The 13,375-nt window shown below is 33.5% G+C and overlaps 1 protein-coding gene across 6 annotated transcripts in view; it reads right to left on the reverse strand.

Annotated features, from left to right (window-relative positions):
- The window catches only part of GRIK2 (glutamate ionotropic receptor kainate type subunit 2), a 567,703-nt gene that overhangs the window by 133,364 nt on the left and 420,964 nt on the right, over positions 1–13,375 (reverse strand). For all 6 annotated transcript variants that reach the window (XM_059700852.1, XM_059700851.1, XM_059700850.1 and 3 more), the window contains exon 12: positions 7,947–8,170. In XM_059700852.1, coding sequence (XP_059556835.1) covers positions 7,947–8,170 — 224 coding nt within the window. The remainder of the gene's footprint in view (positions 1–7,946; positions 8,171–13,375) is intronic.

Here is a 13,375-nt window from a genome sequence, read left to right on the forward strand (position 1 = left end):
TTTATCATGCCAGTAACATTCAAAACCTATAATTTCACCTTTGCTTCAAATATTAAATCCATTATATTAATAGGAAAATCTATTGTAATTTCATTTCACCTCATTTTATCATCTCAGGAGTAGTTAGGGCAAATGAAATTGTTAAATATTCTAAAATAATTAATGTAGGATTAATGAAGAATACCAAGAAATTAAGTTATATACAGGAAGGGAGTGGGGTGGAATTACTTTGTATAAATAAGGTACTGAAAATAAAATTATCTTTTAATCCAATGTACATTAGACAAAATAGAAAGAATTACTATAGTTTTATACTGAAGATTTTTATAATAACTTCATAGAGTTTTGTCATAAAAATTAGGTTATCTCTGGGTTTCCAAATGAAATTTTAATAATGAGTTTAAATTAACATACTTCTAATAGAGATAAGTTCACATTTTATAGTGTTGAAAAGCAATAGAATAGTTTCTGCTACCATTTATTTTACTAACTCTATTTACAAAGAATTTAGAGGTTATCAAGCTCTTTCAATCCTAATATTATATTGAAATTCCTATTGTTATTTGAGAGAGCAATGGCATTTTTCCTAAAAAAAAGTTTATACACCCAACAGGATTGATATGAAAACAATTTAAATTGAATGATGTAATTATGTAATGAAATGTAAAAAATTATAGCAATTAAGGTATTGTGACATGTTCTAATGAATGAAGTTATACTGGTTGGTGACACTATAATCTCCTACTCATTAATTATTTGGATAGAGTGTGTTATTTTACATAGCATGAAGAAATAAAGTCATAAATTACCAATAAGAATTATGTCCATACATTTTCATTTAATATTGATGATATTTCTCCACATCAATGAATTATGAAAAAAATCAAAACAATATAAATTATAGCATTTGAGTCTCCCCCAAAAAAGCTCACAATGTAGCTTTTACTATATGCTGCTAGTAATTTTCAGGGGAGGAAAATTAGCATTGGGTTTACGAGGCAAATCTGCTATGTGTGCCTTGCTAATGTCTCTTCTTTAAGTATCTCAGTGATGTAGAATACTTTTTAAGCTTCCTTATTTGCAGATCTAAAGAGAAATACATACTTTAGATTATAGCTAACTTAGGTGAGTCTATTATCACCTGTTATTATATAATATATGGCTAACATGTAGTATAAATATTTGATAAAGATTTACTTAAAAACAAAAAGAAAGGCAGCCAACTCTTTTTCCCTAAAATCTTATAAGAAAAAAGTGGATGGTGAATTAAGTTGATGCAAGTTTCTTTCCTAAGTTTGTTTTCTTCTAAATATTTTTTTTTAGAACTTCCCTCCCTATAATAAATTAGAATTATAAAAGTCTAACAATAATAGCATCAAACAAAGGAAAATCTCTCTAATCTCATTTGCTAGAGGTATGGTGTGTTTGCAGGGGGCTGGGTGGGGGGGTAGAGGATGAGGGGTGTATATCTATTTGTTCCTTATAACCACCCATAACATTTTGCGGAGATGGACCTGGAGAGTATTGTGCTAAGTGAAATAAGCCAGTCAGAGAAAGACAAATACCATATGACTTCACTTATATGTGGAATCTATTGAACAAAATAAATTAATAAAATAGGAACTTGTAGCTGTAGGAGGGGATGGGGGAGGGAGTAAGGGACTGGGTGAAAAAGGTGAAAGGATTAAGATAACAAAATAAACCAAAACAAACAAATAAACAAGCTCATAGACAGACAATAATATGGTCATTGGCAGAGGGAAATGGGGTAGGGGGACTGGAGTGGGTAAAGGGGGGATAAATGGTGATAAAACAAACAAACATAGGGTTACTGAAAAAAGAAGTTAATAAATTAATCTCTCCATGATCCTCAAATATAACCCAGCTATTGTTGACAAGCAGTATGTATCAGTTTTCTTCCTCTTCTCACTCAATGACTTGTACCCACCAGCCCAGTACAAGACTATATAGGAAAACATCCATTTGAAAGAACTTCTACATCAACGAATCTACAGCATAAAGTCAACTTTATCCAGATAAAAATTTTACTAATTCAGGTATCATGCTTACCATCAAAAGAAAAAAAAAACTGACCTATTTCTGTCCATTTCTCAAGACAACTGCCTTTTTGTGAGCAGAGTACTCTATAGTTGTACAAAAAACACATAGAAATAAAATAAACAAACAAAACCCCTAGTGAACGTTTATGCATTTCCTTGTTTTCTTTGTTGCACTGGCTTCTTGCAGAGATTCCACTATTTCAAGGTGTATGCACATATAAAAGCTTTTGCCTCGCTTGACTAGACATTGTAGATGAAAATATTTCATAAAGAAATTGGTCACTTTTTTTTCAAGGACACTGATTTTCCTGGGATAGTTTAGAAATTTGAAGACCATTCCTAGGTGACTGACAACCACTCCCAAAGTCCAAAAGGATCATTTTCCTGGTGGTTATAGAAACACAGAAGTGCAGTTTTGTTTTGATAATTAACACAGACAAAATAAGCTAGGGACATGGCTTCTGACACACAGTTCAGTGTTCTGCAGCTATGAGAGAAGTAGCTATGCAGATATTGCAAAATATGGGAGAATAAGCACATCACTTGGTGAAAAATGCTTGGTTCTAGTAATCATATTGGTTCTTAAAGATCACTTCAAATAATTTTTTCCCAATAGAAAAAAAGGAAGAAATAAAAAAGGAAGTGAAACAAGTAATTCACAGAATTGTTTTTGTTGTATTAGTTTTTAACCTTAGAAATATATGAGACATGGCAGCAACTGTCAAAGAAGCTACTATATCACTTTTCCAAAGCTTTCAAAGAAAAAATTAATTACTTACAAGACTACTGTTTCTTATCAGGAAATGTGTATGTAAAATATAATTACATGCTCCATAAAGGATTCCCTAAAAATAGAAGTGCCATATTTTGGTAGCAAATATAATTTAATAATCATTCAAGTTTTTAGAATTCTTTAGTTTTTTAATGTGAATCTATAGACTGTAATTTATTAAAATTAGTATCTATGATTTACTGAGCTATTGTAATTTATTAAAATTAGTATCTGTGATTTACTGAGCTAGACATTATAAGATTTTTAAATTTAAACAAATGATCATTGGGTGACTATAGTTCCCAGAGACTGATTGGTCAATATATTTGAGTGGGTGAATCCATTTGCAATGACTGGACAGGCAGCTTTTTCATTTTTAGAAATCTGAAATAAATTTGGTGATGGAGGCAAGGAAAGACAGAGTTAAGAATTGTATCCATAGAATATGAAAAATAAAAATGGGCTATCAAACTTCTGCTTTTGCATTTATACTTAATTTCATCCTAATAATAAAATATTTGTGAAAAAATAATTTGGAAAAAGGTGCAAATTTTTAAAAGATACTCAAGCACAATTATCTCTAGAAGAATATGTCAACAAGTATTTGACTGCAGATTATAGAAAAAAAGCACTTTAATTTTAAATTGCCATTTTTCACTAATTTTTCTTAAATCTTTCAAATGTCTAATAAGATATAAAATTGATACGTAAAAATAAGTTCATCTTCTCATATATAGGGAAAAGAAGAGATTTTCTATGTAATTTCAGTGAAAATCTCGCCTGCCTCAATTATTCCGATTCCATATTCACCAGACCTGAAAAGAAGTCACTGATCACCTTAGTTTCAATTAGTTTGGTTCTACTGATTACACCAACTAAGAATTTTGTTCCGAGTTAGTGACTCCTTGTCTACTTTGTAATCAGTAGTAATAATACTGATTACAAAGTAGACAGTAAATACTGATTACTACTTTGTAAAAGTAGTAATAATACAGAAGTAAATTATTCTACAATGGGTTTACCGAATAACAATTGTGGAAGAAAACTCTTAAGGTAGAAGTAACCTTATCCTTTGCATAAACATATTTCAAAGTGAATTTCTTTGTAATCAATGTTGAATTTTGGGTCCATAATTGAAATATTTGTTAATATAATCAATGTTAACAATCACTTTCATATGTGTGAAAGGCATATTAGCAAAATAGTATGATTTAAAACAAATTTTCATTAAATTTCAGAGATATGGCCAAATAGGAAGAGGCACAGCAGATAAGCTTCCCCACAATTTACTCAACTAAAAAAAAAAAAGCTAAAAAAAATAAAAGTAACATATATTTAAAATTACATTAAGGAAAGGTAAGACTGAAATGGTGTTACAGTAAGAGGTGGGCATTTTATTTCAATGTGACAATCGTCTTTGTGACAGCAGATTAGTTTAACATTGAACATCCCACCAAAACAGTAATCCATTTCCAAGAGCATAATAATTCATTGTTGCCCTTCACCGTACATTAAATGTCACCCATCATTGTGACAGGAATATAAAAGCTATTGCGCATTAGTCAGGAGCCAAGATCAAAGCTGTTAATGCAAGCACTTTGGACACGGTTTTCTGAGCTTGGTTAAACCATCAAAAACCCTATGTTTAGAACATCTTTACTTCTGAGTGCCCAGAGAAATACAGAAATACACTTTTACAAGTGTAAGGACTCTCAATAAGGCAATAGCCTTGTCATCTTGTGACCACAGACCATGTTGGAGCGAAAACATATGTCAAAAGAGTCCTGGTGGTCACAGTAAGAATAAACCCTTGAGCAGATTCTAAGGGTAACACCCTCTACTGCATAATGCAGTTATACAACAAACAGCATTCTAATGTTCTAAAAATAATGCAAAGCAAGTAAATGCAAAAATATATAAGAAATTTGTATATTCTTTTTTACTTAGAAAAACTAATGTTATGTATTTGACACATTAATTATTATTTTTTATTTGCTATTCTTCCTAAGAAGGTCAGGTTAGTCAATGTTGATTACCTTCCTTTACTTTTTCCTATTTTGACCATATCCATTTGTTCATTTAATAATCTAAGAAATTTCTGTGTAATGATACCCTTACTACAAAATTTAGTATAGTATTATTTTTCTTTTCCAGATTTATTTGCATTTTATTTTTAAATTCCAACCTTAGAATAAAATGTGCAATGTTCTCATATACTCAGTGGATAATTACTAAGGTGACATCAATCCTGTTGGAGGGAAACGAGTATACTATTATTCCTTCATTTTAAGTTTGGTCTTTAGTTAGTCATCTCTGTATAACAAACTACTAAGAACCATAGACCAAGATTTACATGTTGTATTTCAGAAGAGCTCTGGTTGTCTTTGAGACAACTATAGTTAAAATATTAAGAAATTGCTAATATTATGGGAATTTAAATCGACTCACCTTATAGTTTCTATTGTATCAATAGCATCTGTTTTTTCTTAAAGGAAATATTTGAAGCAAGGTGAAAAATACCTCTCATTGTTAGTGTAAAGGGTGGTTTCCCTGACCAGTTTTTATATGATTAACTGACATTTTTATACTAATATACCCAGGTCAAAGAAAAAAGAGTAGGAAGAGGGAAGTGTTTAGGGGCAAATAGGATAGCTACAAGCCCATCACAGGCAAGATTTCTTTCTAATCCTCTGCCATCCACGAGCTATTGTTAGGACACCTGGCATAAGGCCATTCTAGGTCTAGAACGCAGTGCCCCAGGTTCATCTTTACTCCTAAATAAGATCTCTTAGGTACTTCAGATAAGCATGCTGGTTGTGTCATTATGCTATAATCAATAATGCAACTGTTTGCAAGAGAACATAGATTATAAAACCATACCCAGAAAAACAAATAAGACCATATATCTTTGTTAATACTGATTTAAAAATTTAGAGCATTTGTTAAGTGCTTTTTAGGATTATCATTTCCATATAAAATAATAATGATGGAAAATTTTACAAAGGTATCATAGTCACAATCAACTTTTAAATCCAAGTTTTAAAAACATAAATTCTAGCAATTATGATCATTTCTTAATTTATCATAAAATTAATATTGTTAATACTGTGATATAGCAGATAATTCAATAAACCTAAAATCTGGCATTCTAATGATAACTAACAATTTGCATAATGTTTTTTTATCATTGTGTATTTCTCTCCAGTGAAATATGATAAAAATCATTTAGAATATTTAAATATGACATTCATAAAAATATTTAAGTAATTATCAAATATTTTATGAACTTAATTCAAGGCCAATGGTACTTATTTATTGATAAAATGAAAACATTACATTTATTGTGAATTGGTAACAAATATCACAATTCCATTTAAATTAGAAAGGTAATTAAGTTCTATAAGTGAAAGTAGGAATTTTTTTTAAAGGACTCTAGGAAAATTTCTTTTAATCTAAGATTTTACTGCATTTTTAAAAACTTGGCAATCTTCAAAGTATTTAATATTGAGAATTGAACAAAATATTCTGAGGAAAATCTATGAAGAGTTTATTTTTATATTATATATTATTTTACCAAGTATGTATATTATTTATTATTTAATATAGAATATCTAACCATTTAGTATATAATAGAAATAGGTGCACCTGCATATTTTTTCTAAACTTTGTTTTTTTCTATACTTTGCAGTATTTATCTATTGGTCCTGTGGACAGGTTTCAGTGATCTGTAGCCATTGAAGAATTTAAACTGCGATCCTTGAACTCATATGCATTCTGAATATATATGAAACAAGATAGCTCATGTAAGTCACTATAAAATTGATATACTTTGACCAAAGATGCTCAAAAATGAGAAGGCTATTTTATTTTCAAAAGACATGGAAAAAACTAAAGCTCAAAGCTTAAGAATTTAACATTCCAATATCTCCATTTTAGGAACAGAAACTTCCAATAAAAATGTTAACAGTCTGTACCATACAGCAATAAAAGTTAAATGTATAAATGGTTCCAATACTAATTATCAAAGGTAAATGATAATTGTATGAAGAACTCAAGTATTAATATTGAACAAATTAGGTGAAATATACATTTGTATAATTTGTATGTATAAATATATGAAAATATTTGTGTATTACTATAAAAAGAAAATATATAAAAATATATAAGAATAGCATGCTACTTCTATAACTGATTTTATTTTATTTTTAATTGAGTGAACAAAATGTTTTTTACTGCTGGGAAAATATATATGACTTCATTGTAAAATTAATAAGTTCGAAGAAAGATAAATATCCTTAGTGTTACCTTAATTGGCAGCACCTATTTAACGTAATTTTTAAAAATATATTTAATTTTAATGATAAGGCAAAACATATTTATAGTCATACATTATCAAACTTATCAACATGAATGACCTATAGTAGAATTCTAACTCATGTTGGGTTTAGAGCTATCTTTCTGATATGCACTAAAATATAAAAATTCAACGTTTATAATGAATATGTGACTTTCAAGTTCATTTCAAGTTCATAGTGTTCTGAGTCCTGAGGGATGGTTTTATGTTCTTAATGAAGGCAAAAGAAAAACTAAATCATCTTGAAATAACCTAATTGTTAAAAATTTATAGTGAGTTAAGCATAAATGAAAAATGATTATAAATTTCCACCTCCAAAATAATAAAGAAGCAAAAGCCACCTCAATTAAGCTATATCGTGGATTGTAAAGGCCAGAAATCTTCTTTTTAAATTTTACCATCTTTATGAATGATTTATTAATTCAAATTAGTAAAACATACTAATGTTTTGCTGTCTGGTTCAAGAGAAATCTTCAGAATGAAGAAATGATTTTTATTTCATGGTGATTAGGACTTCTTTTAGATTCTGATGAAAAAGAGTAAACTCTACCACAATTATAGCTTACTGACACAACCAGCATTCTTTCTGCCCCAAAACGTATCCTAGGACATTTTAATAAGATATGTGACATGTAAAAGTTCATTATTCTTCAGCACCCCACTGGGAAATAAAAAGAAAACTGATTGTGACTTTTGACAATTATTAGTTAGAAAAAGGAGGTAACAATTGCCAAAAAAATCACAAAAGTGAGCATGTTACCTGGCTATGACAAAGAGCACACAACTGACACCCAAGTAAGCCAGCAGAATATACATCCAGATATCAGGGGAGAGAGGATTCAGGAAGGAGAAGACGCCTGGGTTTGTACCGTTGGGCTTGCGGTACAAAATACTTATTCCAAGTGTCATAAAGGGCTTGGAAAAGTCGATGACCTTCTCGCGAACGTAGGTAATAGCCAGTGGAGCAACTGCAAGGTCAGCTTTCTGTAGAGAGAAACATAAAAATGAAAAGAAAAATTCTAAGTCACAAGAAAGAAATCAGTAACCAAATTAAAACAAAGACTTTACACTTGACAATTGTCTCAGTAAAGATTGAATTAACATGTAAAACATTCCTCGCTGCTTTCCTCTGCTACTCATTTCTATGTGCATCGGGATTAGCAAACCAAGATTTATTGCAAGTATAAAGGGAAAGAAAAAACCTTATGATGACAATGCTGAAGAAACAACTATACATTCAGTACCTGAATTATTACACCACTAAAAGATACTTACTTTAAATTTCAACTTTAAAAGTCATTTAATATCCTATATAATAAAAGGCTAATATGCAAATTGTCCCCTCGATCGGGAGTACAACTGGGGGGTGGGGGGGGGGCGGCAGCCAGCCAACAGCCTGCAGCCCTTCCCCTGGCCAGCAGGTCTGATAGGCCCCAATCAGGGCGGCCGGCCAGACTCCATCAGTGCATGAATTCGTGTATCGGGCCTCTAGTCAATTATAATTTTATAAATATGTTGGTCAAATTCTAAATGCTTATAATAATAGCTACCTCAAATCATTCAGCTGATAATAAACAACTCTTTTTTTGTTTTAACAAGAAAAAGTGCAGTTACCAGTAAAAGCATTTAGTCTTTAATTAGTTAACATTGTGAAATCATATTTTAATGTGATGGTGTTTACTGTCCCTGATTTTCCTTTCTATACCTCTAATTTGTTTTTATATTATTTAATGAAAATTCTTGCAGCATTGCCTAAATCTAAATCGCATTAGGAAATGAGTTTTTCAATTTTCATGAAGTCGCTAATTTTCCACGGTAGCTTAAATATGTTAAATTACTAATGTTTTTCACTCATTATGTTATAACCATCTGTCAGGGATGAACTTCAGCTCTAATATATGAAAGAAAAAATTAAAATATTTTAAAATAACAAAGGCATCTATTCCATCTATGATGAGAAATTGTATTTCTACTTTCCTTTTCTTTTTGTAAACATACTGAGTGTTCAGAAAATGTAGAAATGCTCATTGTAGAGAGCAGTAGAAAGGCATAACAAAGAATAAAATTGGGCCTCTATTTTTCCTTGGGTCAGGAATTGTTGGGGGACTTGTGGAAGAAACTTCTCTAAGTGGCTGGGTTTGTTGATACTGTTACTTTGGGTATGTACTTGTCTGCATTCTGGGGGTGTGGCAGAAAGAGAACCACTCAGATGCTTGGATAGAGTATCTTTGAGAGTAGCTATGGAGAGATGAATTTATTTCCCTAAAAAATCAGAAAGAGACTGCCAGCCCAGAACGAACTGACACGAGTTGGGACCACAGCAGCCTTCACGTTTTGCAGTTGGGTTTTGGAAGGTGTAGGGCTTAAGCCAAGCAAAGAATTGCATGTCCTCCAATTGCAGAAGCTACAGAATATGCATATGCCCTTCATCTTTGACTGGATTGACAGTGGTTTCAGCAGTGTGCTACAGTTTCTGGGATTATATAAGAAAACTGGAAAATTGGTATTCCTTTAATTGTTTTGGGTATGTATTTCTTTGGGATAATGAGGGGGAAGAAACATTGCTCCACATACTAAAACAAATCAAAAGAAGAACTTGATTCACTAATGACTGAGGAAACCATTACTATGTGTCTATACTAATTCTTGAGAATAAGATCGACAGACCTGAAACCATCAGTGAAGAGAGGTTGTGAGAAATGTTTGGTTTAGATGGTCAGACAACACAAAAGGATAGTATATCTCTGAAAGAACTGAATGCCTAGCCCTAGGAACTTTAAAGGCGTAGCTTGCTCATAAAGCAAGCCTTCAGAGAAAGTTTCCACTGGAAGACACATTACATGGCTTAACACCAACCTGCTTCGAATCTAGGTCTCGCCACTCAGGCCTATTCAGATATTTGATTGTTGAACATGAATAGTTTGAATTTGATAGACTCTTGTTGGTTAGAAAAGAGATTTTTTTAGGTTATTAGTGTTATATTAATTTAATTTGAGTGAGAACTGAAAACTGATTCAAGTTAGTATGAATGCAGTATTACAATGTTACCTTTCTAATTCCATAAAGATAATTAACTTTTACAGTTTATAATTTGACATGACCCCCAGTACAATTTATAAAAAGTGACTTTCCAGCCTTGGCCGGGTGGCTCAGTTGGTTGCAGTGTAATCCCACAGACCAAAAAGGTTTCGGGTTCGATTATTGGACAGGGCACATACCTAGGTTAGTAGTTGGATTCCTGGTTGGGGCACAGGGCACATATTAGAGGCAACCAATCAATGCCTCTCTCTCTCTCTCTCTCTCTCTCTCTCTCTCTCTCTCTCTCTCAATCCCTTTCTCTCTCTTTAAAATCTATTTAAAAATATCTTGGGGTGAGGATTTATAAAAAGGAACTTTCTAACAGTACATTTGAGGAATTTTTAACAACACAAAACTACAAATACAAACCACAATTAAAAGCTTGTCATGTTAAATTTTTATGTACTTTTTTGAAACTATTTTTTAAATTTTAGATTATATGTCCACCTATATTAAGTGTACAGTTAATAATTACTTTGTTGATAATTACATGATGTTTTACAGATTTCAATAATAATGTTTTTATACAAATGTCATGCAATAGAACAAAACCTCGCGTTTGGAAAAAATTAGGAAAGAAAATAGGTCTTTAGGGTCTTGGGAAGTTATCATCATATTCATAAATCAAGAAATTATCAACTTAACAATAATGATTACTAATATCCCTTAAGCATTGTCTATGCAACAGGCACTGTGGTAAGATAAGAAAGCTGAATTCATGAGAAGTTAAAAACCTGTTCCTTTTCATAGAGCTAATTGTTGAGCATTGGAACCAGGACATAAAACAAAGCTATTGACAGAGACACAGAAGCATGGAACAGACTGTGGCATCTCAGAGAAAGGATGGGGGTGGGTGAGAAGAAGGGTAGAGATCAACCAAAGAACTTGTATGCATATAACATAACCCATAGACACAGACTAGTGTGGTGAAGGCCTGGGGTGGAGGGCAGGGAATGACTAAAAGGGGTCAATGGGTGAAAAAATAGGACATCTCTAATACTTTCAACAATAAAGATATATATATATATATATATATATATATATATATATATATATATATATATATATAATCTTTATATATATACACATTAGAGGCCCAGTGCACAAAATTTGTGCACTGGGGGGGGGTGTCCCTCAGCCTGGATTGCGAAAGGGTGCAGGCCAGGCCAAGGAACCACCAGTGTACAATCAGGGCAGGGGAGGGGTGCGGGAAGTTGGCCAGCTGGGGGAGGTACTGCGGGAAGGCTCCAGGGCATGTCTGGCTCATCTCACTCAGTCCCAATCGGCCAGACCCCAGCAGCAATCCAACCTACTGATCAGAGTGTCTGCCCCCTGGTGGTCAGTGTACATCACAGCGAGCAGTTGAGTGGCCTTAGCATAGCATTAGCATATTACACTTTGATTGGTTGAATGGCTGACCTGATGATTGGACACAGCATATTAGGCTTTTACTATATAGGATATATATATATATATATATATATATACACACACACACACATATACATATACACACACATATATATCTTCATATAGTATATCTTTATATACATATATATCTTTATGTATACATACACACACATATATAGAAAAAATAAGCTATTGAAATCTATACCTAGAAACAACGATGACATGCATCCCAAAAAATAGAGATGAAATAATCAGGGAGACATCATTCTTTAATTCACTTATTTACTTATGAAGTAATTCACAGAGATGGAAAAGAAATGCACAGAAGCAAGGATAGTGATTAATAGACTATAGTCTCTGAGAATTTAGAGGATAGGTGCAGAGTCTATGCAGATGGAATATGTTGCACAGGAAGGAGACAGCACTATCTCTGAGAGAGAAGTAAAAATGGTTTGCAAAGTAAACAAATTTGTTAGGGAAAGAAAATGATAATTTAAGAAGCAAAGATTCCAGGTTAAAAAATGAACAACATGAATTGGGGCTTTGCTTCCTCTGGGGGCTGAATATGTGTGCAGCACAGTTTATCATTGTGTGGCTTCACTGTGTAACCTCCCTCCTCCAGGCACAGGGAAAGCAAACTTTCACCACATATATATCTATATCTATATCTATCTCTATCTATATATCTATATCTATCTATATCATCTATATCTATATCTACCTACATGAAGTAATTTGCAAATGAGGCCAGGATGCCATAATGGTCATAACCAGCTCAGGAGGAGGGGCCAGGTGCAGCCCCAAGCCTGAGAAAACAACATGCAGGCGTGATCCAGAGCCTGAGAGAACTACATGCAGGGGGGCGGCCCGGTCCCCAGCAGCCCCGGAGTGGAGTCAGGGGGTTGTGCCCAAGCCGCCACTGCCATCGGGCCCCAGCAGCCCCGGAGCAGAGACAGGAGGGCGTGTCCAAGCCACCGCCACTGCCTGGCCCCAGCAGGCCTGGAGCGGAGGCAGGGGGTTGTGCCCAAGTTGCCGCTGCTGCCTGGCCCCAGCAGCCCCAGATCAGCCCACAGAGGGAGGCCAGACGGTGGCATAGGTCCGCTCCCCATAGGGGGATCCCATGGGGAGCGGGCCTAAGCCATCAGTAGGACATCCCCTGAGGACTCCCAGACTTTGAGAGGGGGCAGGCTGGACTGAGGGATCCCCCCCAACACCACCCCCAGTGCACAAATTTTATGCACAGGGCAATTCGTGCACAGGGCCTCTAGTAAAGCATATAAGTGAATATATTTTGAGCTAGTAAAAATGTTTAATTCAAAATATAATATAAACAAAAGTTATGAAACAATTCAAATAACATATATTTATTCTGAGAAAGACAAATACCATGTGATTTCACTCATATGTGGAACTTAGTGAACAAAGCAAAATGAGCTGAAATACAAAGAAAAATAGAGAAAGACTCATAGATAGAGAGCAGGCAGATAGTGTAGGTTGTTGGGGAGTTGGAGAGGTTGAACAAAAAAAGAGAGAACTCATGGACATGGACAACAGTGTGGTGACTGCAAGGGGGTGGGGAGGAGACGGAAGAAAGCACAGAGGGGATAAATGATGATGGGGGAAAAGACCCCATACATGATTTCAAAAAAAGTTGTTCTTATCTTAATAATAGTGACCATTCATATATAAAATTTTAAAATT

This window comes from Myotis daubentonii, chromosome 6 (genome assembly GCF_963259705.1).
Source record: "Myotis daubentonii chromosome 6, mMyoDau2.1, whole genome shotgun sequence".
Lineage (NCBI taxonomy): Eukaryota > Metazoa > Chordata > Mammalia > Chiroptera > Vespertilionidae > Myotis > Myotis daubentonii.